This window comes from Ovis canadensis, chromosome 15 (assembly GCF_042477335.2).
Source record: "Ovis canadensis isolate MfBH-ARS-UI-01 breed Bighorn chromosome 15, ARS-UI_OviCan_v2, whole genome shotgun sequence".
NCBI classification, from domain to species: domain Eukaryota; kingdom Metazoa; phylum Chordata; class Mammalia; order Artiodactyla; family Bovidae; genus Ovis; species Ovis canadensis.
Genome location: NC_091259.1, coordinates 29,821,619 through 29,848,678, shown reverse-complemented (window position 1 = coordinate 29,848,678; position 27,060 = coordinate 29,821,619). Strand labels below are relative to the sequence as shown.

Sequence of the window (27,060 nt, the reverse complement as noted above, 5' to 3'; positions counted from 1 at the left end):
TCCCCTGACACACGCTCTAGCCTTCCACTGTCCTTGTCACCAGAATCTCTCCCACTCAAGGTAGGCTATGGACATTTCTAAGATTATTTCTGAAGTACAACATGGATCATGGTGCTTCCTTATCAAAAAATCTTCAGTTGTTTCCTGGAGAAGTCCATCTGAGAAAAACTCTCCTGATAATACTGAAACATGCCCCCATGCTGAGAGCCTCAGACTAGAGAGAGTTTATCCCTTGGCTTTGCCATTCAAGGCAGGCTATTTGTCTTTATTTTGTACGACTCCCCTTCATAGGCCTGCTCCCTCAGCCATGCTGAGCTCCGGCTCTGACCTGCAGGGACGGGGCTTTCCTGACCTTTCCCCTCCGCTGAGAGAGCCAGCACACCCTCGTTGCCATCTATCCTGATTTTGTCTCTTAATTCCCAGCTCTGACAGTTAAACCAAAGACATTACTGATTAAACTGGAACTGTCTCCTAGTCTTGCAGCGTTTTGATTTTTGTCTCTCTAAGGGACTGGTTATGTATCAATTTATTCAGTTCTCGGCATCACTGCTGTTAGTTATGCATCATGTCTCTTCTGCTAGACTACAGGCTTTGAGGCAGAATTAATGTCTGAGTCATCTTTTTATTACCTAATGAGGCTAAAAGACAGGAAACCAATATTTATTGAGTATCTACAATTTGCCTAGACTCTCATACACATTCTCTAAATTAATCCTCACAACAGTCTCATAAAGTTGGTATCCTCGTTTTACAAGATAGAATGTAAGTTCAAAGAAATCAGTCATTTTGTCCAAGTTCACACAGCCAGAGAAGAAATGAGTCTATTTTAAACATGCTCTAAGACCTGCCCATTAATGTGATCTTCAGTATATCACTTGATGCTAAGTATATAAAACAAATAAGAAGTGGAATAAATATCCACTGGGCTTCCCAGCTGGCTCAGTGCTAAAGAATTTATCTACCAAGCCCGAGACCAGGGTTTGATCCCTGGGTCGGGTAGATCCCCTGGAGAAGGAAATGGCATCCCACTCCACTATTCTTGCCTGGGAAATTCCATGGACAGAGAAGCCTGGCGGGCTACAGTCCAAGGGGTCACAAAGGAGTCAGGACACGACTTAGCAACTAAACAACAACAAACATCCATGAAATGAGAGAAGCTATCATCGTCCATGTACTAAAGGCCAACTTTATACAGCACACCAGAATAAACTTATCTCCTTTAGGTGTGTTCAAACTGGACACAGAGATATTTAGTTGAACAAAAAAGGCTCATCATTTTGTAGCTGCAGCACATGCAGAGGAAGGGCCATAGTAACAGGCAAAAGCCCAAGTCAGCACAATAGTTACGTTTTTGTTTTCAGAATTACAGTTGGCTTAAAAAAATTCAAAACCTATGAGGGATCTAGAACTTGTGAGAAGAGATTGGTTAAGGAAACAGAAGGAAGAAAGATTCTGAAAAGTACACGTGAGATCTGACGAGTTACATAATCGTGGTGAAGACAAGATGGAGAGGGAGCCGAGGTCCTCCCTGGACACGTTCCTCAGGTCTTCCGCACAAAAACAACACTCCTGAGTGCCTTGAAGAAATGACAGAGTTCAGCTAAGCCAAAGTACAACGTCTGCGGACCCAGCTGCCGGCTCCAGCCAACCTGCAAGCTCGGAGTCTCTCAAACACGTGCGTACCTTTGGAGTGTCGACACACTCTTCCTCCATGAACGCTGCCTCTGCCTGACAGCCAGATGTGGGAAAGGCGAAGGCATCCACGGTGGATGCCTGTGGGAGAAGGGCAGATCGCATCGCTCGCACGCTGGGTGAATGCACGGTCACTGGGAGCCCCACAGTCTGCGCCTGTAAATAGGGCAAGAATGGAAAGTTCGGGAACATTAATCCTCTCTCTATATACATAAATGTACAAACCCCTTGAAATAAGACGATTCTTTCTGGTGCAATGAAAGGATAACCAGTGATTTGTTGGAAACTCCAGAAAAGGTGTGATGAAGTATGTACAGGTATAGGTATCCATCTGAAGCAGTCTCTGCCATCATTCTGAGACAGGCTGTACGGAAGTTCGTTCCTATTCCACGGCGAGGTGCATATGTTTCACAGTTATGACAAGAAAGCTAGTCTTTTCAAGGAAGGTAAGGATGTTCTTTTTTTCCAATTCAACAAACATGTATCATCCATATCCTTAAATATATTACTCTGGAAAGATACAAAGGAGCATAGAACAGTCCCAGTCTCAAGGAGCAGGAGCTCAAAATGGAACCAGAGACAGATACGCACACAACTAACTGGAACGCAAAGTGCACTGCAATAAGGGCTATCTACCTGCATCTTTCTGTTTTCTGGTGGGGTGTGGGTTGAGACGGTACGTATTTCTTGGCAAGGATGTGTGTGAAGAGGAAGAAGAGAGAAGCAGCAGCTACTTGGCTGGGGCAGGAATTTCCTTCTCTGAAGGAGAGGTGCAGACTAAACACAGCCTGTTTGTCCAGCAGAAACAGAGATGCTTACTGCTGAGCAAGTTATGTTCATAAAGTCAGCCTACTCTAGAAAGTCCATTCTCCATGTCTCCTCCATTAAACCCTCTAAGTAAACAAGTATTACAAACTCTTCCTTTGAAAAATCATTTAAAAGAGATTTTCCTTTATAACAATGGTACGGAATGACTGGGAAGATGACACTGTTGGGTAATCCTTTCCTCCCCATCTCTTTAAAACTGGCAGAATAATTTCTTAGATCTCTTTTGAATATAACAGACATTGCAAAACATCAGAGGGAACAATCATCATACCAGTTTCTAAAAGGCAGAGGAATGGCCTATATTTTTTCTGCCATTATCACTCCAGGAGATACAGGATGGCGAATTTTTAATTCAAACAAATGAAAAGGAACAGAATGGTATGGTGCTAGCTTTTCCCTTCCCAAGACCTGGGTTTGATTTCTGGCTCCATCACTTACTAATTGTGTGAACTTAATCAGTTACCTAAACTCTTTTAATCTTATTTTCTTCACCTCCTTTAAAGGGCATAATATCTACTACACAGTGAAGTTAGGATTGTAACAGGCAACGTGTCAAGTTCTTCACTCAGTAATGTTGATTCCTCCTTTCTCCTTCTTTCTAAAGTCTCAGATGATGACACAATTTAATATAGGAATTAGACTGCAAAATGAATATACACTTTTGTTCTCAGATACTACCTGACGGTTCTCAGTTAAAATTTCAGACTGATGGTTTTCAATAATGGGGAGTATGTTAGAAATATACTTTAGCCTTGAATATACTTTGAATATAGAGTATGCTTTATATTCCAACATTAAACATCATTAGATATACTGCATGAAATAAAGAATAAAATATAGCAATAGTAAAGTGTTGGTATTATATGGATGCTAAAAAAAAAAAAGAAAATGCACTATATACATTCTGAGCATGATAAAGAAATAGCTTTTCTTCTATCACTGCTCCTCAGGTCACTTTTGAAACTAAACATTTTTTCCCCCCCTTTCCAGCATTACTAATTTAAATTAACTGTTTTAGCCACAATGTAAAAATTAAACTTCCTAATAAAGTCTATTTGATATATTCTACCTGTTCTTATCATTGTCTTTTAAATCAAAGGATAAAGCTAAACTTTTGATTTCTGTTTCCTAAATTTACTTGACTGCTCCTTCTTATTAGGGCAAAGCATTACCTATAGACACTGAGCTGGAAATGAGACCCCAACATGACAACTAGGATAGGGTGTTCTTCTCACTTCCTGCCTCTTGTTAGCTGTGACTTTTTAAATGGCAGGATTGTGCTGGGCCAGGTCAAGCATAGCACATTTTTCTTGGCAACTTAAACATCCAACCTGGACTACAACAGCTTACCGTGAACTTGGTAAGGACAGAAACGTAACACATTTTATTGTGACAATCACTTCATAGGAAATATAATGACAGATTTAGAGGTCTGCTTTTTAGGATTCTTGGAATCATGGAATTAAATAAATCTTTTTGGTACAAGTTATAGTATGAGTATTCAAACAGCATGCCCAACACTAAGAACTGAACTAAATAATATGCTATTATAATAAATAGATGGTTGATTAATATCTCAAGCAAGCAGATATTACCCGTTTCTTCAAGAGTGGCCATAAACACGATTGGCACATGAAAAGATTAATTATTAGAGAAATGCAAATGAAAACTACAAGGAGATGCCACTTCACACTGGTCAGAACTGGCTGTCATTAAAAAGTCTTCTCTGGTGGCTCAGACAGTAAAGAACCTGCCTACAATGCAGGAGACCAGGGTTTGATCCCTGGATCAGGACGATCCCTTGGAGAAGGAAATGGCAACCCACTCCAGTATTCTTGCCTGGAAATCCCATGGACAGAGGGGCCTGGTGGGCTACAGTCCATAACGTTGCAGAGTTGGACACGACTGAGTGACTAACACAAACAAAAAGTCTACAAATAAATGCTGGAGAGAGTGCAGAGAAAAAGGAATCGTCATATACTATTGGTGGGAGAGTAAGCTGGTGCAGCCACTATGGAAAACAGTGTGGAAGTTCCTCAGAAAACTAAAAATAGTATTACCATATGATCCCGCAATCCCACTTCTGGGTGTATATCCAAAAAAGAAAAAAAAAAACAACTATAATTCAAAAAGATACACACACCTCTATGTTCACAGCAGCACCACATACAACAGCCAAGACATGGAGACATTCTAAATGTCCACTGACAGACAGATGGATAAAGAAGATGTTACATACACACAGTGGAATACCACTCAGCCAGAAAAAGAGTGAAATAATGCCATGTGCAGCAACGTGGATGGAACTGGAGATTATCATGATAAAGTGAAGGAAGCTAGAAAGAGAAAGGCAAACACCGTGCGACATCACTTATACGTGGAATCTAAAACACGGCACAAATGAAGCTATCCAGGAAACGGAGAGAGGCTCAGACGCACAGGACAGACTTGTGGTTATTATGGGAGAGGGGTTTGCAGGAGGGGTGGGCTGGGAGTGTGCAGACTGTAGATGCAAACTCTTACATTCAGAATGGATACATAACAAGGGAACTAGGTTCAATACCCTAGGATAAACCACAATGGAAAGGAATATATGTGTATAACTGAGTCACTTTTCTGTATAGCAGAAATTAACACAACATTGTAAGTTAATTATACTGTAATAAAATTTTTTAAAAAGAGTGGTCATAAATAATGACCAGGTCCACTAACTGCAATAACTTTTTAAGATCACATATTTATTATCTTGAATCTCTTTCTGATTTTATGCTTTCTAGCACCATTAAAATGAAAATGCTTTCTCCTATGGGAAAAAATCTTTAGTGCTCCTGAAGGATGGCTGAAAACTAGTAGAGAGAATTCACAATAAAAAGGCATGTTTTTAAACAGTCAGTTAGATGTCATGTTTCCTGTATATTATGTGGCAAATATAAGTACCCTCAATCCATCTAAGATGGGAATCTCACTGTTTTCTAAGTAGTAATCATGGGCTATTTATCACTACACCATAAATTCACAGAGACTGTTTTCTGGGCACCTATGAAATCAGGATGGGCTGGCACTGTGTCTGGCACATAAGTGTTCTATCTGAACAGAACCACTGGAATCAATTAACCAAGTTCATCTTTGTAGGAAACTTGTGAAGTAAGTACTGCTGTTTTCATTCTATAGTTAAGGACACTGGAGCTCAGAGATGCTGACTTGCTGACGTCACTCAGCTCGGTATGGAGCCCAAGCTCTGCCTGACTGTACCGCTCACGTGACCCCTGCAATGGGCTCCTGTGACCTCCACGGTTTCTATCGCTCCATCAAGGAATACACGATCTGCCACTTCTTTAAAAAGAGAGCAGAACATCAAAGAATTCAAGGGGATAGGCTCTACGAAAACTTTAAGCGTATTTATATTCACCAAAACAGAGAAATCTATTTTTTAACAAGTTCAACACTAAACATGAGAACGCAGTCTCATAGGAAAGGGAGAACTTCAACCTAGTGCCTGCTGCTCATCACTCAGACAGGACTCATACTCTTTAGATACATTTCAAGTCACAGGAAATAGCTTTCTATGATAATTTAGGTCAATGCATACAATGAAAAGAACTCATGGGGTGCTCGGTAATAAAAAGTAATTATCAAATAGAAGAAGCTATGCTAATACATCTGAACCTCAAGCCAAATGAAATACAACTTGAGATCGAAGGAACTTGCGTCAAATTTAGCTGTGAAAAGGAAGTCATGTGCAATAACAGACGCGTGTGCTTGGAGGGGTCGTTTATGTAACCCTCACTTGTGTAACATCTCGGAAGAACAGAGGCCTGGGAGGGCAGCTGCTCAGTGTGGGGCTTCCCTGCTTCTTATTTTCCTGCTGCAGCGTTCTCAAGAGGGAAGGGTCACCTCCATTTCCCTATTGCTGCCCCAAATTTGGAATTCTCATTTTGTCCCCGCCTCTATCTTGAAGGCAATACTGCTCCACTTTGAAGGATTACAAGTGCTCAGAGATACTTCAACCCAAATATCTGGAACTTTGGTGATACATGATTTTACTCACGTTAGTCTCAATATTCACATTATTTGAGTTATTAAAGTATGTATAACAAAGCATATCATTTGCCTATTAAAATCAAGAAGATTTCAATTTCCTTGGGTTTCTTTTTCACATACTCTGGAGAAGTCAATGCAAGATTCTATTATAATTCTATAAATTTTGTAGGACTGCCAAACAAGAAATACAAAGTGAAACCTCTTTTGTTCTTACTCCCACTTTAAACACGGTACTCACAGAAGTCGATGGAAATCCTGAAAGATCGTGTGAATGATCTGTATAGGCCATCTCCCAGTTCTCCCAGTCTGAGCGCCAGCCTCTCTCTGGGGACCCAGGTCCATTCTTCCCCATCAGCTGAGTCGCCACCACTGTGACTCCCTCAGCCTTGGGCTCAACAATGGAGCCGCCTCTCCTTGTCCCTTCCTCCCCTACATTATTTATTACTATGTGCTGAACAATTATTTACTAATTTAAATGTCCCAGCATCTTATAATTATTCCCATTTTAAAGCTTGAGAAACCGAGGCACAGAAAGACCTCAGGTAACTTTTTTAAGGTGCACAGTAGGAAATGGCAGAATCTGGGATGTGCTCCAGAGACCACCATGCTGGGCTGCCTCTCCAGACCAGGGCTGAGTTCAGCCAGGGCCCACCTGGGAGTGCTCCTTATGCTCGCCCTTCCTGCCTACTTCCACTGGCATCACGTTAGTTTGGTCTTCAGTATTTCTCATCAACTATAATCATCTAACAGCGTGCTCCAAATTTCTTCTCTCCCCTATCCAGTCTGTCCTTCACAATGTTAGCAGATTGCTTAGCTTAAAGTGCAATATAACTTTATCACTTTTTTTGCTTAATAGTCTTTAGCAGTTCCTCATTTCTTCCTGAATTATTAGTAAACTGAAGCTGAAGCACCAAATACTTTGGCCACCTGATGAGAAGAGCCGACTCATTAGAAAAGACCCTGATGCTGGGAAAGATTGAGGGCAGGAGGAGAAGGGGACGACAGAGGATGAGATGGTTGGATGGCATCACCGACTCAACGGATGTGAGTTTGAGCAAGCTCTGGGAGTTGGTGAAGGACAAGGAAGCCTGGAGTGCTGCAGTCCACGGGGTCGCAAAGAGTTGGACACGACTGAGTGACTGACCAACAACTCTGTCCTGTACCTTGGCATTCAATCCTTTCACAGCATGGCTTCAACTTGACCACTCCGACTCTTTCATTTCCCTATTCTTCAATTCAAGTGAATCAATCGGGACAAGTCTACACTGGCCCACTCGAGTACTTCTGCTCACACTGCTTCTGTCTACGTGTAATGCCTCTAGCTACTGCCTCTCCTGAACAGCTGTGAGGCTCTACCTTAAATGCCGTCTCTCCCACAAAGCCTTGCCCGATCAGATGTATCTCTCTCCCCTTTGCCCTTTTTCTAAAAAACGTTCTCTCTATCACACATCTACACAAGTTCAAAATGATGACATTCATAGCATCTTCTAAATTTTGCCTTTGCATTATTTTTGAAGGATTGCTAGTCATGATGTTGTCTTATTTTGCTTCTACAATGTAATGACTCTGAGGGCACGTTTATACGTCCTGAGGGTACGTTTTATACATCTTCCCTGTAGTGCCTAATAAGCGAAGCTTTCACAGTAAATCTGCAATAAAAATTTATTAAGTGAAATTGAATGTACAGACTAGTTACATTAATTCTCAACATAAATGAATGGTTTTAAAAAAGAGAGAGAAGCCTCTTAAAGAAAAAAAAAAACTGTCTGAAATAAAATTAAACCCTTACAAATAGGAAGATGGTAAAATGTTTGAGAACCTAGTAAATGACAGACAGAAACTTTACAGAGAAACAAGGTGGAGAGGATGAAATCCTAGCCCTTTGTACTACACCTCGGAAAACCTGTCAAACGTCTGAACAGGCATTCGCACCGATAAGACTATTGGCTAACAGGCTGTTACCTTGGCAACTGTTTGTTCGGCAATGGTGCTCGGCCGACGCTGGCGGGCATCAAGTCTCTGCTCCACAGGAAAACTGCTCCTGTGTGATTTCAGGCGCTCCACCAACAAGTAATAAATGGCAGCAAAGTGGTTATAGCTCTTGTTCTGCAAAGCCTGCAAGAGAAAACCAGTGCCAAAGGCAGAGAACCATAAAAACCAATTCAGTGATTTACACCTTTCTAAAAAAGGAGGGGAAAACACAACATTATAAATCAACTAATCTTCAATAAAATAAAAAACATAAGGGAATATATGTATACCTATGGCTGATTCATGTTGAGGTTTGACAGAAAACAACAAAATTCTGTAAAGCAATTATCCTTCAATAAAAAAAATAAACTAATTAAAAAACAGAATGCAAGGAGTCTGGCTAAAATAAGTAAATAAATAAATAAATAAGGGAGGGAAGATATCATGTGTTCTTAAAAAAAAAAAGAGTAACAAGCAAAGTATGACTCAAAATGAAAGATATTCCAGAATTCAGAATAGAAGACAGATAACTTCATTAATTGTATAAAGGGTGATACCTCTGAATGACTTGACTGGTCCTTTTACATTAATTGGATCCATTTATTTTTCTGCACTCAGAGAAAACGCCATCACTGTCTCATGCAGACATTCCCCAGTGCTGTCACTGTGGTCCCATCTCATGGCTGTAACTAGGCTCTAAGGTTGGTTAGCAACCTGAGCCCACAGGCTCTAATTCCACAGCCTCGACACAAGCCCAAGCATTGCTAACCCTGAAGTCAATGATTAAAGTCTTTGGGGAAATTTCTGGTGATTATTTTGGGCTGGAGAATGACATTTGGACACTAGGTTGAGAGACGCTGTGTCTCCATTCTTAGGTAATTTTTTCCTCTTGTTTTTGCAGTCCCACCCTCGTGAAACCTTGAAAATAAAAGTTGCTTCCCAATTTTTCACATCCCTGGCTGGCCAGCTCTCCAACGATGCTAATGGAAAAGAAAAACAGAGGCTCCTTTGGCTTCTAGTTCCACGTGACAGGCTGCATAGGTGCTGCGCAGGGCAGCTCGCATGCAGAGCACGGGCAGCAAACATCACAGGCCAAGGGAACTGCGCTCACAGCTGCCGTCATGGGCAAGGACACACAGGCCTCGTTGAGCACGTGATGCGCAAAAGCAGCGCAGTGTGGTTTCACTTATGGCTACAGCGAAGGAAAGGCGGCACAGGCCACAGGACTCTGTCTTCACCGGGGCGCGTTTCAAATTCTTGTTAGGCTTCATTCTTAAAAATGTTCTTAAAACGGTTTTTGACTGCTGTGGAGGTATTAAAAATATGTATATCCTATGAATATGCTAACTATTAAAGGACAGAAATAAAGCTGATGAGCAATTTCCCAGGTTCATGACCTTCTCAGATCTATGACCCATAAAACTTCCAAATCAGGAATCCACCTGTTGTTGCCTTCTGAGTTTCTTCAGCTCACAACTAAATCCCACTGGTTTTCCTAAACCTGATGTCTTCCCTTTTTCCTTCATGTTCAGCTCTTGCCTTGTTCTGTATCTGCACACTTATGTCCCATATAAACTAGCTTATTACCTATAAGAGTTTATGTTTCATCTTAGAAGAAACTTTCTACTTTTTATTTGTCAAGTTTCCATCACTGTCTTTCCTCAAACATACATAACGCTTCCTTTTGAATTTTTTGGCCGATGGGTAAAGGCAAGAATTTATATATTGATTAAAAGCAAACAGAAATAGAGTGTGATGAAATCTCCAGGGAACACTGAACTGCACGCCGAGGTGCTGGCTTGGCCAGAAGACCAGGATGACAAGTATGAGAATGAAATTTTAAGTTACTAAGTATTGATACAACCAAGTCCTGAAATGTCTTTAGTCATATCTCCAGTCCCTTTACCTCAACGGTTTTCTGTTGATCTATTCCAAGGCCGTGCATTAATCGCAGAACCTGCTCATTAAACTCCCCGATGGACGGCTCATTTTCTTGCCCTTGTGGGTAGAGAACAGGCCTCTGAACGGGAACTTCCACGAGCATCCACTTATGCTCCTTGATTTGTGCTATGGTCAGTCGTTTGGCCGGGTCCAGGACCAACATCCTTCGAATAAGGTGCTCACAATCTACAGAAAACACAGTGTTACAGAAGTCATGCGATTCTCCTTGCACTTTGGTGTATTTACCTGACTTGTGACTTTGTATAGTGGTGATAATCTTTGTATCCTCCACAGTGCCCACTGGAAAGCAAAAGGTCAAATGAGTAAATAAAACCTGAAGGCTATTTGTATTCGTCAAGTTCACACCATGAGTGCTGACACGTTAAATTACCCATCTCCGTGAATGAATACTTAAGAAAAACAGGAGGGTGTAGGTCTATTCAAATCTGTACTAAACAAACCCTTCTACTGAATTACTCAATTGAAAATATCTAGACACAGACTTAGATTTCCACTAAAGAAAGAGAGGGAAAAAAAAGTCTTTTTCCTAGAACAAGCAAATAGTAATGGATCCTTCTGGTCACTTCTGAGGCTGATATACTAAGGTTGTGTGAGGCAAGAGCCCTCCAAGGGACTGTTGTTATTCTCCATATCAGTGCAGCTGAGATAAATGTAGGTGAAATAGCAGTTACTTCTGATGACACTAAGTCAACTGCACTGCCGTAATTCTGGGCACTTACTTATCCTCTGAGCTGGTATCACCCTCTTTACTACCCCGCATAAGCTCACCATGCTAAGAGCTCTACACAGATGAATTTAATTAATACCTCAACACCCCTATTAGGAACTATTGTTATTTCCATTTTATAGAGTGAGGAAACTGAAGCACAGAAATATAACTTGCCAAGGTCAGACCGCCAGTAAGTGGTGGACTCAGGAATAAACCAGGTGGTCTGGCTCCAAAATCCACTTTCTTAAGTACTAGAACATTACTTCTGTTACTAGGAACTGGTAAGTTAAGGATGATAAACAAAATCTAAACTGAGTAAACTTAACTGCTGCCTATGCAGCAACTCAATACAACACTGGAAGGGCCTATAGCACTTCATCTTAATTCAGTTGTTTTGCTAGTTGGTTTTAAGTTTAAATAAAAAGCTTAATTTTGTAACCTCCCACCAGAAGATATGGGAAAATCCATTTTATACTTAGAGTGACATGGTTGTAAATCTGTATCTACAAAGTGCTTCTCAAAGGCTAAAATAAATACCTAGGACACTCACAGACGAGGGCAAATGGGAAGATTTACTGCTCTTGATCTGGGACACTTTCTGTTCCCGTTACAAGTAGGAAGGCTGGAATTGCTCTCACCTACATGGAGGGGGTTGCTTATTTGTATGGCTTTTAAAGTGACTCGGTCACTTTATTTGGCACCCAAACTCTTAGAAAAAGAGAAGCCTTTCTTTAGGCATTCATTTGGAGAAAAAATTCTGTAAAGCACAGTTTTAAGATAAACAGGTTGTTACCTTCTGACATGAAATATGGAATCCGGAATCTTCCTTCTAAAACTCTCTGCCTCAAAATTGGAAGAGTTGGTCCATCAAAAGGTAGAGCTCCACAGACAAGGACGTAAAGAACCACTCCCATGCTCTGTGGAGGAAAATAAGGCTGTCATTTTTCTACTGAGAACTTTGAACGCGCTTTGTTTTCCTAAAATATCCTCAAGCTCTTAAAATTATATGGACTGAAAATTCCTGTTTGAATTTACTACTGTCTCAGAAAAAAAAAAAGCTGAAATGCTGACTACTGCAATAAAGCATCCTATAATAAATACCAAAAGAACTAAACTTAATCATTTTAATTACTAAACTTTAAATCACTGCTGATATTAGGATGATAACATCTTCCCCTAGAAATTCTTTCCTAGAATCTCTACTCTGACTAATTACAGGCCAGTGGACAGGAAAAGCATGAACTACTATCTATGTGTTAGGTACCAAGAGCTTCAAAATGGGCCAGAGTACCCAGTATTATCATGATAGATGCATTTAACACAGCAAAGCAAAGAAATACCCAAATATCCAGCTGTGGTCCTTCATACTGCTGCCCTTCAAAGACTTCTGGGGCTGCATAAGGGGGGCTGCCACACCACGTTGCCAGCAGTTCACCACTTTTAAAGAAATTTCCAAAACCGAAATCTAGTGGGATGGAAATAAACGTTACTTTCATCTATGCTCTCAAACTATACTGAATTTCTCATACTAATTTTATAATATGCTGTATCGACAATACCACTACTAATTCATTCTGAGCATGGGGTGGCATGTAACTTGTGATGTTTCCTTAGCATTTAGCACAATGAATAGCAAATATTAAGCATTCAATAAATATTTCTTGAATGAATGTGTTAATGAATTAAGTTTTCTTCTCAAAGAGAATGAGTGAGAGGCTGGAAAAAAAGACTTCAAATCATTTATTTTTAAGGCTGAAAAGAAAAATTCCACTGATAAGGACAACCAGCTTGAATTTGATAATTTTAGAATTTCAATGACTCCATGATTAAGAGCTCTTGAGCTTATACGGTCTCTAAAGAAAGAAACAAATGAGTAAAACTCTAAGATATTTACCTAAACACAACCAAGGGACTGGCTGCTCTCACAGCCATTACTCCAAGGTAGCAAGAGAACCTTTTAAGGCAACTGAGGACAGTGTTTCCTAAGTAACAACTCTGAAGTGTTGGCTCCCACATCCTGAATAGACAGATACTCATCTGAATAGCTCATTAACATGTGATGGCTCTGTGGCTCGACCACAGGCCACTTATCGTCATTATCACTTATTTACTCATTTATGTAATGTGGTAGCATTATACTTCTCAACAGTTAAGGGCGAAGCTTCCCCTTATGATATCAGTCATACCGAATCTGCAGCTTTGATATATAGCATGCACTCTGGAAGCACTGTATTCAGAGGCCTTGAATATATGTGAAAGTTGCCACGGGAGACAAACGCAGTGAGCACTCTGGTGTAGATGCAAGCGTGTGCCCTTGTGCTAAGCCCTCACACAGCCTCATGTTCTCAGCAGAGGAGCAAACTCCTGTTATTTTGTAAGTTACAGCCATACTGTCTTTATGCTGCAACAGACTCCTGACTGAGGGGCATGCCTCAGTGATGAGAACAGGCTCTCCTCTGGCCAGCGTCTGCGCTGCATGGAGGGTGAGCTTTCAGAGGTGCCTCCAGGGGGCTGGAGCAAGTCTCCTGCACCAGACTGACTGTGGAACACAGGCTCGGTCTTCCTGAGCCTCCAGCTCCACACCTGTAACACAGAAACATGTGTAGCCAGCAGGTTGCCGTGCAGATCCAGCAAGTTAACAGAAACTCACGCTCTGCTCACACCTTGAGACTATGGCGCACGTCTCTACTTATTTTTACTTTGGGCTGGGCTGGATCTCTGATGCTGTGCTTGGGCTTTCTCTAGTTGCGGGGAAGGGGTCTACTCTCTAGTTGCGGTGCGTGGGTTTCTCACTGCGGTGACTTTTCTCTTACTGCAGAGCACAGGCTCCTGGGCGTGCAGGCTTCAGTAGCTGTCTAGTAGTTAAAGTTATTTAACTTCCCTGAACCTTCCTTTCTGTACCTATAAGTGTGGGGATAATTTGCCTACCCAGATAGGATGCTATGAGGAGTAAATGAGATTAAGAATGCAAGATTCTTGATTCCTGGAGCACAGGAGATGTGAAGTGTCAGCTCCCTTCTCCGTAAGTGAAGCCATCATTACCAATGACTGCCCTTCACAGAAATGGGTCCTGAGAAAGTACACTGGAAGGGTAAACAAGGTGTGGAGAGGGACTTTCCTGGTGGTCCAATGGCTAAGACTCCAGGCTCCCAGTGCATGGGGCCTGGGTTCAATCCCTGGTCGGAGAACTGGATTCTGCATGATACAACTGAAAGACTCCGTGTGCTGCAGTGAAGACAGAAGAATCCACATGCCTCAACTGAGACTTGGCACAATCAAATAAATAAGGAAACAAGTAAATACTAGAAAGAAAAAGACCCATGGAGAAGCTCAAGAGTTCAGAAGAGAAAAGATGGTACACATAGGGAGAGGGATGCTGTGCCTAAACCTGGAGGAGCAGCGGTGTGGCCCATCCCTGGTGTCCAGAAACGCAAGGCAATGAGAACGCCGCCCTCCGTCACGTGCCTGCAGTTCAGTCCTACACTTTGCTTCCCAAACTGACTCTCAGCCCCACTCTAAACCTAACAATTTACACCCCATCACAATCCGTGTGTTCATATTGACAGGTGTTTCTCACTTTCTAAAAAACTACACTCAAACCAGCCAAAGACAAGATGGTCAAATAATATCTAAAGAGGAATATGTTAATTTCAGCCACATGGAGAAGCACAAGAAGCTCTGGGATGTGTGTTTGGAGATCCTGAAATAGGTCCAATAATTGCTGTCCTTTAAACCATAATCACAGGATGAGTTTCAGCACATGTAAGTTGAGGATACTCTCCAAATAGCACTGTAACATTTTAATGTCTCAAAAAGCCATTCTCAATCCCTTCAATCTGAAACCCTTCCCCCCCATCCCACCCCGACTCCTATAAAGAGGGACTTGGCTGGGACTCCACTCCTCTCAGCACCCTCACTGGACACTTCATTAGCAGGAAGACAGAAAAACTAGGAGAGCACCACGGCGCCTATGGTGGCCTAGACTCAACCTCGGCTGTACCCATCTGGGACAAAGAAAGCCGCCTGCTACCTTAGAAGAAGAGGGGTACTACCCACATGTTACCTCTATTTCCTGTAGGTAGCTGAAGAAAATAGGAACTTGAGCCTGCAGGAACATTCAAAGAAGCACTGCAACACTATCAGGCGCATTAGAATTATTATTATAGCATTTAGGTAGATGTTGTCTATAACCCTGTCAAAGGATTAAATATTTTATTTGTAATCATGCAATCTATGGGTTAAGGAAGGCTTTGGAGTCAGGCAAATCTTGGGTTTTCCGCTTAGCTGTGTGATCTTGGGCAAATTACTTGATTTCTCAGAGTCTTGGCTTCCTCACTTGCAAAATAGAGACAATGTCTACGCTCCACAAAGTGACTATGAGCAATATATAATGAGTATATGTAGGTATGTACACTTAAAGTAGATAATATATAATGCTTTGGGTATGCTATCAAAACACAGCAGGTGCTCAATAAACAGTAGCTGCTGAGTAAGCTACTCAATACAAGGGAAGAACAGCAATTCTTTCTGTTTTACTTATCTGTCTTCCTTATCAGACTAGACTCCTTGAGAGTGCAGAAGGGGGACTATAACCCCAGACTCAGCACATTGACAGCCGTTCAGTGAAGGATTGCTGAATGAATATGTTGTCATCATCTCTTTTAAAAGTGCCAGAAGCTGATCTAAGCTTTCCTAAGATGATTTCTTCTTAATAACCCCATGAGGTATCCTTATTCTAGGAGGAAGTGAGGGTAGGATGTTAAGGACCTTGCTAGAAATTATACTAAGCTGCAGACTTGCAAGAGGAACCAAATCTGACTACAGAGCATTCACTGTTAACCACCTTTATGTCCTTCTCTGGCCCAGTGATATGTAGCTATTTTTTGAACAAGTTAATAATTATCAGGTTTAAGAAGTGGCAATGGGAAGACACTTAAAAGTCTTTTTATTTCTTACTGGAATCTGGACAACTTGCTTTGTTCAGTCTGCAGCTTTCTGCTTAAAGGCAGATAGTGAAATAAGGGGTGAGCAAGAGGGATGAAATATGGAAACAGCAGAGCTATGCAGGATTTTTTATCGTTATTTATTCATATGGAATGGGTTAATGTTTCAGCACATCAAATTCTTTCCTTCATCAAACATCTGAGTGCATACATGTGTCAACCATTCTACAAACAAAGAAAGACAGTCTCCCAACAATAGCGAAAAATCAAAGACCCCACATTATTACCTGACTTTTGAAAAGCATCAACAGTAATGTGGGCATTCCTCTCTAAACCAGACCCAGACCCAACCCCTGTCCTGCTGGAAAGGAAACCTCCTTTTAGTTTAATGCCTAGTTTAATGTGTTTTCTCTGATGCTCCGATCTGCAAGTGAATACCTCAAAGATGGCTGCTATTTCCTCAGACACTTTTTTTGACTCTTGTTTCTCTGTCATAGAATGTATGCCATGTTATGATGGATTCATTTTGATATTATTTAACTTTTAATTCTGAAATAAATTTAGATTTACTGAAGAGTGGCCACAATAAAGTAAGAAGAACTCCCTCTGTCCTTCATGCAACTCCCTCCTCTAGTATTAACATTTCATATGACTATAAATAATCAAAACCAAGGAGAACACCGATGCAACACTGTTAATTAAAACATGGACTTCATTAAGATTTCTCCAGTGGTTTCACTAATGTCCCTTCTCAATGCAGGATTCCACATTGCACTTAGTTGTCATGACTTCTTGCTGTTTAGTTGCTAAGTCGTGTCTGACTCTGCCCATGGACTGGAGCCCACCAGGCTTGGTCTTGTCTAATTTGCAACATCTCCTCAGACTTTCCTTGTCTGTCTTGACTGTGACCAGGGCAGGTCACATATTTTGTGGACTGTCTCTCAGTCTGGGTTTGCCAGGTATTTTCTCACAATTAGATTAAGATGATTACTTTTGGAGAAGAACATCACAGAAGTGATGTATTCTTCTCAGGGCCTCATATCAGGGGGAGTGGGTATTACGCCTTAATTACAGGTGGTGTTAATCTTGATCTCTTGATTAAGGTGGTATCTGCTGGGTTACTCCATTATAAAATTACTTTTCCCTTTGAAATTAATAACTAATTTAGAGAAGATACACTGGCACTATATATACCCTTTTCTCCTTAAACTTTCACCTATCAGTTTAGCACTCATTGGCAGATCTTGACTGTAGCAATGATCACTGTGGTGGTCTAATGGGAAGCTTTTGTTTCCTGTTCTTTCTACAGTATTAATTACAACTTTTCAAGAGTTGTCCCTTCTTCCCCTTTATTTATTGGTTAGATAATTTCTTTATTTTTTCCAACACTGTCATATTATGTTCATCATAAGTATTTATTTAATTCTTTGGATTATAATTCAATACGGAAAGAAGAAAGTGAAAGTTTAATAGCTCAGTCATGTTCAACTCTTTGCAACCTCATGGACTGTAGCCTGCCAGGCTCCTCTGTCCATGAAATTCTCCAGGCAAGAATACTGGAGTGGATTACCATTCTCTTCTCCAGGGGATCTTCCCAATCCAGGGATCGAACCTAGGTCTCCCACATGGCAGGCAGATTCTTTACCATCTGAGACACCTTCTGATGCTTAAATAGTTCCAGCTTTGGCCACTAGGAGATAATTCAGGTTGGCTCCTGTATCCTTTCAACATGCCCCCATCTTTTAAAAATTTCTTTTTATTTTAAATATTTCCTTATCTTTTGGTACCAGAAGATGTAGCAGGCTCATCTTGTACTTTCCTGTTCCATCCCGGGAATCAACCTCTTTTCCAAGGAGCCCTGGTTTCTTTTACAGAGAAATGGTATTCAAGAACCAAGACTAAGGCCTCAATGTACTCACTGCAGCTGGGCTGTCATCAAACAGAAGAAACATACGTATGAATGCTTATTGGTGTACACACACCCACACCCTATATTTATGTTGATTCCTTTTGATATGGATATGTATTAAGAAGAAATGTTAACCTATGAGTTCACATTGATACTTCTTACTCCAAATCAGGGTTCAGACTAGCATTATTTTGATATTATTTTTATTCATACTTGATTGACTAAACAACTCGACAGAATTTTGAAGGTATAAAGTGTTTTTCCTCGAGGTAATCTGTTATTTGTGTGGGAGTAATTGCTTGAACTCTCACTCATAACATACCTTGAACTTGTCAGATCAATCAAGATTTTCAACACTTCCTGAGCATAGCAGGGAAAAGACAAATCTTTCTCAAAGAACTCTTAGCTTCAAAATTTTAAGATGTGAAAGCACACGTTTTTGAAGCAAAATGACAACTAGTCTTTCAACATGGCATATGAGTTATAATCAAATCCAAAAATCATTTACATCTTGCCTACTTTGGATTAGGCATTACATACTTGGTATTTTTGTATATATTATCTCAATCATGAATGTCCTTACCTTACAAAGGGGGAAACTGAAGCTGAAAGTGGTTAATTGAGTTGCCCAAACTATCTACAAGTGGCTTAACCAGTATTCAAATACAGGTCCTTTGAACTCCAAGCCAGGTGGGGTTTTTTGTTTTTTATTTTTAACTGTATCACCATCACTCTTCAGAGAAGTTTAACACAACTTAAAAATGGATGTAAGGCTATTATAAAACCTGGGGAAAATTCTTTACATTGTACAGAGACAAGAGATTTTCTAATTTATCCTTCTGCTAGCAGAACTTGACAAGTGAGGGCTTTCTCGTCTCTACAATATTGAATGCTTTGTTAAAAGCATCCTTAACAAGTGAATGGGAATAATTAGGATGTTTACAAAGCAAATCTCAAATATACACCTACATTCATTTTAGAAATCCATATTTATTTTAAGAATGCATGACATGTTAAAATAGACACATCTTGTCCTTTTCATATGAAGATGAGTAATGGCATCTTATACTCTGAGGCATATACTCCAAGGTTTTACTGTGACGTTAGCTTTGGGATTTCCTGCTATATCCATATTTTCTCACTTGATTTTCATGTCACATAAATGTCAATAAAGAAAGCATTTGAGGAAGAGTTTCTAACTACAGAGCAGATTAATTACTGTTGACTAGTTCGCTCAGAAATCAACTTGGCCTCACAAGCTGAGTCCTCTAATTATTTATTATCTAACTAACCACTAACAGACCATGGATATATTTGAAAACAGTATTAGAACTGCTATTATTGTTTTCTGCTTTATATTTTTAAAGTGATTGATTGACCCAAATCTTCCTGATAAGAAAAACCAACTATTATTACTGTTATCACTAAGTTACATAAATTTTCACTGCCCAAACACCATTAGCAAAGGGCTAATGTTTTAGGAATAACAAGGCCTTACAAAGAGTAAGCAACCTGACATCTGGTCCCATCACTTCATGGCAAATAGATGAGGAAACAGTGGAAACAGTGGCAGACTTTATTTTTCTGGGCTCCAAAATCACTGCATATGGTGACTGCAGCCATGAAATTCAAAGACGCTTGCTCCTTGGAAGAAAGGTTATGACCAACCTAGGCAGCATATTAAAAAGCAGAGACGTTACTTTGCCAACAAAGGTCCGTCTACTCAAAGCTTTGGTTTTTCCAGTGGTCATGTATGGATGTGAGAGTTGGACTATCAAGAAAGCTGAGTGCTGAAGAACTGATGCTTTTGAATTGTGGTGTTGGGGAAGACTCTTGAGAGTCCCTTGGACTGCAAGGCGATCCAACCAGTCCATTCTAAAGGAAATCAGTCCTGAATATTCACTGGAAAGACTGATGCTGAAGCTGAAATTCCAATACTTTGGCCACCTGATGCGAAGAACTGACTCATTTGAAAAGACCCTGATGCTGGGAATGATTGAAGGTGGGAGGAGAAGGGGGTGACAGAAGATGAGATGGTTGGATGGCATCACCGACTCAATGGACATGAGTTTGAATAAGCTCCAGGAGCTGGTGATGGACAGGGAGGCCTGGCGTGCTGCAGTCCATGGAGTCGCAAAGAGTCAGACACGACTAAGTGACTGAACTGAACAAAGAGTAAATAAGCTGATCCTGATGATTACTGTCTGATGGGAACAAAGCACATTAGTGAATACTGTCAGAGTGAAACAGATCAAATATTAGCATGCATACAAATCACCTGGGGAACCGCTGAAATGTGGTTCTGATTCAGGGCCTGGGGTAGGGGAGTTCAAGAGTCTGTAGTCCTAACAGGCTCCAAAGTGATGCTCATGCTGGTCCCCTGACCACTCTTCCAGTAGTCAGGACATAAAGTATAAAACAGAGATCGTGAAAAAGATACAGAAGATGTTGAACAGCTTGTCACTGTTCATTGTTGTGAAACAGAATTACTAAACACTTTCAGGATTTAACATTTACATGACAAAGACTAATAGAAGTCCTTAGGTAAACTATTTCAAGTCAATTTTTTTTAAAAAGAAAAAAAGTAACCAAAACATTGAAAACCAGTCTTCAAGCTAAGAAAAAAGTAAATGATTTCCAGGAATCAACACAACCCAGGCAACTTTTAATCTCCAATAGTGTGTTATAATGTCTAATTTATAATTTTAAAAATCCTCCTACAGAGAAGCAGATGGCTTTAGTGTTAAATTTATCCTTGTTTCTAAAATTGCCAGTAGAATTCAGATATCCAGTCTTGCTGAAGAGTTACATGTCTTTTGCAGTTATTATAATAGGAGAGAAGAAGACAATTATGAGGAAATGAAAGCTGACAAATGAAAGGTAGTAGAGTGTGAAGCCAGACTGGACCCACTGCACAAACTGAATGCCAATCAGCCATCGCTGACGTCAATGTGTATTTTGTTGCCCACCGGCAAGAGAAGGCCAGCTGCACAGTTCACTTCCAAACATCAGTCACCCCCTCCCTACCTGACAGGAGGACACAAGAACAATCATCACAGCTGACATGAAACGTGATCCTGCTGACCGTGGTGAGGCGTCTATTCGTCCAGTGAGAGAGTTTAGTGAGCTGGGAAGTGAATTAAATGCTCTTCCTCTGCCCAAAATGGAGTGGGGAGGAGGAAGGAAATGAAGAGCGGAGAAATAAGACAAAAGGAAACAGAAGCCTTTGAGCCACCTTCCATGTTCCAGGCTTAATGCGTAGCCAGGGCTAAGCAAGCTTGAAGGATAAAGCCAAGGCCTCACTCTGTTTGCTGATGCAAAGCTCTCTGTACATTTTACATAATACTAGGGGCAGGAGGATAACAAATGGAAGATTTTTAATAAAGACTTTCTAACAAAACCTGTTTCAGCCTATCCCACCCTCTTTTGGTTCCAGGGCAGAAAACTAGAATTATATATACAGAAATCTGATCTCCAGTTCTTCCAGTAAGCAGGAAGATTGCTAGAAGCAATCAAGAGAGATGATGGGCTACTTATAGATTACAGGTCAGTTCAGAAAGGAAGTATTCCTCTTGGGCGAAAGACAAGAGACCTGTGATGCACAGGTTAGATTTATTAGGCTTATTACACACAACTAATTACACTGAAGGTCCCTCTTAGGAAAATATATTAATTTGCATCAAGCAGAAACAATTTAGAATATAAGTGGTAAACCTTCCTTGTACCTCTGGATTTGTATTGATAAGACTTTAAGTCTTGGTAATTAAAAAGACATGGTGGGGGAGGTTATATGGCTATCAATTTTTAAGATTTGTTTTCACATGGAATCAATTATACATTGAATACAAATACCTTTTACTGTTTACATGCTGCCAGGAATTTTAATTAACAATTTATTTAACAAACACTTAACTAGTACTAACTATGTACCAGGCACTGTTCTTAGAAGTATGCAAATATTAACTAATAACCACTATGAGATATGAACTTCTATCACTCCCTTTTAACTGATAAAGAAACTGAGGACAGAGAGATTAAGTAACATGTCCAAGGTCACACAGCTAGTAAAGTGCAGAGCCAGGGTTCAAACCCAGGTAGCCTGGCTCCAGAACCCATAACCTTACCTACAAGCTCCCTGTGTTTAACATTATCACTAATCCGTACAATGTTCCTGACAAACAGATTAATCTGTTTAATAGATTTGGAAACCCAGGCTCAGTGAAGTTAAATAATCAGCCAAGGTCACACAGCTAACAAATGGCACAGCTAGAATTTGCACCAGTACCGTCTGATATCAAACTCCACATGCTTTATGTGACGGCTTGTCTGACTGCTGATATTTTTTGAAAACTTTCTCTGAGTAATTCATACATATTAATTCTTATCTAAGTATTCATTGTAAGCATTTCAGATTAGGAAAGTTGAAAAATAAAATTAAGTGTTTTTCATCAATTTATTCTCAAGTTAATGCCTGCAAGAGTCATAGCTGAAATAGCATGGAGGAAACAGTACTGCAATTATTAAAACTAATGAAAGCCAAAATTTCTTTGCATTCTGCCTCTGATTCTGAATGTCTCAACACTTGTATTCTGTGAAGGCTGGAGGTCTCATAATTGAGGTGATGAGCATATACAGGTGTGGGTGAATCCAGGGCTCACCAGTACCTGAAGTCTTTTACCCATTCAGTTCCGTTCAGTTCAGTTCAGTTCAGTCACTCAGTCGTGTCTGACTCTTTGCGACCCCATGAATCACAGCACGCCAGGCCTCCCTGTCCATCATCAGCTCCGGGAGTTCACTCAGACTCACGTCCATCGAGTCAGCGATGCCACCCAACCATCTCATCCTCTGTCGTCCCCTTCTCCTCCTGCCCCTAATCCCTCCCAGCATCAGAGTCTTTTCCAATGAGTCAACTCTTCACATGAGGTGGCCAAAGTACTGGAGTATCAGTTTCAGCATCATTCCTTCCAAAGAAATCCCCAGGCTGATCTCCTTCAGAATGGACTGATTGGATCTCCTTGCAGTCCAAGGGACTCTCAAGAGTCTTTTCCAACACCACACTTCAAAAGCATCAATTCTTCAGTGCTCAGCTTTCTTCACAGTCCAACTCTCACATCCATACATGACCACAGGAAAAACCATAGCCTTGACTAGACGGACCTTTGTTGGCAAAGTAATGTCTTTGCTTTTCAATATGCTATCTAGGTTGGTCATAACTTTTCTTCCAGGGAGTAAGTGTCTTTTAATTTCATGGCTGCAGTCACCATCTGCAGTGATTTTAGAGCCCCCCAAAATAAAGCCTGACACTGTTTCCACTGTTTCCCCATCTATTTCCCATGAAGTGATGGGACCAGATGCCATGATCTTCGTTTTCTGAATGTTGAGCTTTAAGCCAACTTTTTCACTCTCCTCTTTCACTTTCATCAAGAGCTTTTTTAGTTCCTCTTCACTTTCTGCCATAAGGGTGGTGTCATCTGCATATCTGAGGTTATTGATATTTCTCCCAGAAATCTTGATTCCAGCTTGTGTTTCTTCCAGTCCAGCGTTTCTCATGATGTACTCTGCATAGAAGTTAAATAAGCAGGGTGACAATATACAGCCTTGACGTACTCCTTTTCCTATTTGGAACCAGTCTGTTGTTCCATGTCCAGTTCTAACTGTTGCTTCCTGACCTGCATATAGGTTTCTCAAGAGGCAGGTCAGGTGGTCTGGTATTCCCATCTCTTGAAGAATTTTCCACATTTTATTGTGATCCACACAGTCAAAGGCTTTGGCATAGTCAATAAAGCAGAAATAGATGTTTTTCTGGAACTCTCTTGCTTTTTCGATGATCCAGTGGATGTTGGCAATTTGATCTCTTTAGAGAAGCATAAAAGAGAATCTGATTTGAAAGCCAAGATTCTGTATTTATTAATATAAACCATGTTTGATATTTCTATTCCATTTTCTGTCTTATAAACAGAGGCAAATATTTTAATTTAAACCTAGTTTTGGTTTGCACTTCTCTTTAATTTCAGTGTGTGTGTGTGTGTGTGTGTGCACATGAGTATGTGCTCAGGCATGTCCAACTCTGTGACCCCATGGACTGTAGCCCCTCAGGCTTCTCTGTCTATAGAATTTTCTAGGCAAGAATACTGGAGTGGGTTGCCATTTCCCACACCAGAGGATCTTTCCAACCCAGGGATCAAACCCACACCTCCTGTGTCTCCCGCACTGACAAGCAGATTCTTTACCACTAGCGCCACCAGTCCAATTTCAACATACAGCATGGCTAAAACAGTTTATTTATTCAGCCCATTTAGTAAGAGATGTTCATAAGCAGAATAAACACAGAATGTATAATTTGAGGGAATAATTTTTTGGTATTTTATTCTGAGGTTCTGTAATTTTTCCACGGAGCCCCATCTTTCCTACATGTGTTAGGAACACATCTACACATCTGAGGGTGTGTGGAATCCTTCATGATCCCGCATGGCTACCTGTCCAGGCTCTTTTCCTATCACTCCTCACTGACGCTTCCTCTCCACTAGCTCTTGTCTGCAGCTTCCCTTCACACCGAGTTCTCTGGCCTGCCTGCCTCTGCCTGAAGCTGCCATCCCTACCTCACCTCCTCGGCTAACTCTCTTCCTTTCTCCTTCTCCATGCCAATCCCACCACAAATGCCTCCCTCCTTAATAAAGTCTTACTAATGCCTTTCCTCATTCTTCCAGGCACAATCTTCTAGCCTCATGGGTTGTATGACAATTATCTTTTTGTGCTGTATTCATTTAAAGGTCTGGTTCTGAATGGATTAACTCCTTGAGGTAAGAGCAGAGTTGAGCTTTTTTGCACTGCTGTTGTTTTTGCCTCGAAACACCTGAATTTCTAGGACTTAGCTGAGGAGCATAGTAGATGCTTGATAAACATTTGCTGAAATTTGGGGTCAATGGTGGTGAGGGTGACAGAGAAAAAAATGTGGGCAGGAAGGAAATCTGAATGCTTAGCTAAACTGCATGTACACGTATGTGTGTGTATCCACTTGTGAGACACAGAATCAAGGACACTAAATGTATAAATACGGAATGATAGAATCCAAAATTCAGTCAGTGAGCACTCCCTCAGGAATAACTGATAAACCAAGCTGGTGAGCGGCAAGAAGCACTGATACCGTGGTCAGAGAGACCAGGCTTGAACTCCAGGGCTGCTGCTTATTATCTGAGGCACCTTGGCAAGTGACTTAACCTCTCTTGTGTTTCAGCTTTTCGTCTAAAAACTGGCAATAGGCACACAGGTCCTAGGGTTGCTGTGAAGGTTAAATGACACAAGTACATAGCAGGGTGCCTAAAGATAGTGAAGGCTCAGTAAACGTTAGCCGTTACACTAGCTTCACCAGAGAGAACAACTGTAGGTTTCTGACATTTTACCTGTCTTCCAGATGAAAAGGAGAGGATTTTGAAGTTCAAGTATTCAAAAATAAAAATAGCAAAAACAAACAAATAACTAGATTTCACATAATGATAGAAATACTAAGTTTATCTACCTACAGGTGAGAATTACAGACGACATTATTGTAGCCAGGCAAAACTTGCTAATAACCTTAAGGAATATTCTGCATATTCTGTTTGCAAGTTTCTTTGGTGCTCTATTTTGACATGTTTGTGACAGAGCACTTTGTAATTCCTATATGACTCCCACCTCTTAACATTTCTTTTTCTGCGTGAAATGACTCCCAGAACTCCTTTAATAAAGGTATTGTTTTTTATAAAGAACCGCCCCCTCAAAAAAAAAAACAAAAAAAACAAGAGCCTTCTCTGACAAGGACAACCCTGGGGCAGCTGATGCTTTCAAAGAGAAGTAAACAAAAAAATTCCAGTGGTGTGCACTACAGAAGGTTTGCAAAAAAAAAGTGAGATGAATGGGACCAAAGGAAGGGCCACAAGAAAACAAAAAGTGGGAGAAATGAATATACATTATAAATTACAGAACCATTAATATTGCATTTAAATTACATAAACACTAATACTACCTTTTTAAAACAGACAAATCAGTACAAATCTTTATATAATGAGAATGTAGCAAGTTAATGTAAAAACGCTGTCTTATTTAGGTAATTCTATTAGAGGAAAAAAAATCAAAGACTACAGAATGAAAAATCCATTACTCCTTGAAACATACATAACAGTGGCATTTAATATGAATTATTAAAATTAAAGTAAAATAAGTAAAAAAAGTAAGTAAAGTTAATTTGTTTGCCTTCCCTAAATGCCCAAGACAAAAACTGATGATAAATGGCATAGAAATAGGCCAGCTAAATGCATGAATCAGAGGCTTCTCGCTTCTATTTTATACCACGATGTAGCAAATTAAGGCATTTGCTTTGTCCCTAAACTTAGTCCAGTGGGTATCCACCCAAGTTAGTCATCCATTTCTTGCTCAGCTTCTCTCGTGTGGATGTCTGTCCCTTTTTAATAAACCTAGGACAAATCGCCACCTCTTGTAACTCTGCTAAACTTTTGCTTTGTGCCCTTGATGCTCTTCCAAACTCTAACCGAAACAAACCTCTCTACTTCCCACACCTGCAGACTCTGCTGCTGCTTCTCTGGTGCACGCCCACATTTTCTTAACTGGACAAACGCATCAGATTCCTGATTTAGTCTCCTGCCCAGCCTCACCCACATCTGCCACCTGTCTGCACTCTGTGGCAGAGTGAGACATCCTTCCAAAATGCAAATCTGGTCATCTTATCCAGTCCTACTCCATCCCCACCCCACCCAAAAAGCTCCAACAGGTTACCTGCAGAATAAACTCCACTGTCTTTTTCATGGTCTTCAAGACTTTTCATATTCTGACCGTTGCTGACCTGTTCTTCCTGTATCAACCCCCTCATGCCTACAGATTTTATATTTACCTAATAGTGAGCAATCATTCCCCACCATTGCAATCTCAATCTCTTTCTCTCTCTTTTACCTGTGATATTTACACAGTTGGCCTGCCTGTCTGGAATATCCTACTTCTGTTTATCTCCCTGG

At 40.6% G+C, this 27,060-nt stretch overlaps 1 protein-coding gene across 3 annotated transcripts in view; it reads right to left on the bottom strand.

Annotated features, from left to right (window-relative positions):
• Nucleotides 1–27,060, bottom strand: part of SIK2 (salt inducible kinase 2) — a 131,296-nt gene that overhangs the window by 15,369 nt on the left and 88,867 nt on the right. For all 3 annotated transcript variants that reach the window (XM_069554979.1, XM_069554978.1, XM_069554980.1), the window contains exons 5-9: nt 12,544–12,668; nt 11,997–12,120; nt 10,439–10,659; nt 8,524–8,676; nt 1,684–1,848 (exon numbers count right to left, since the gene is read on the bottom strand). In XM_069554979.1, the coding sequence (XP_069411080.1) occupies nt 1,684–1,848; nt 8,524–8,676; nt 10,439–10,659; nt 11,997–12,120; nt 12,544–12,668 (788 nt within the window). The remainder of the gene's footprint in view (nt 1–1,683; nt 1,849–8,523; nt 8,677–10,438; nt 10,660–11,996; nt 12,121–12,543; nt 12,669–27,060) is intronic.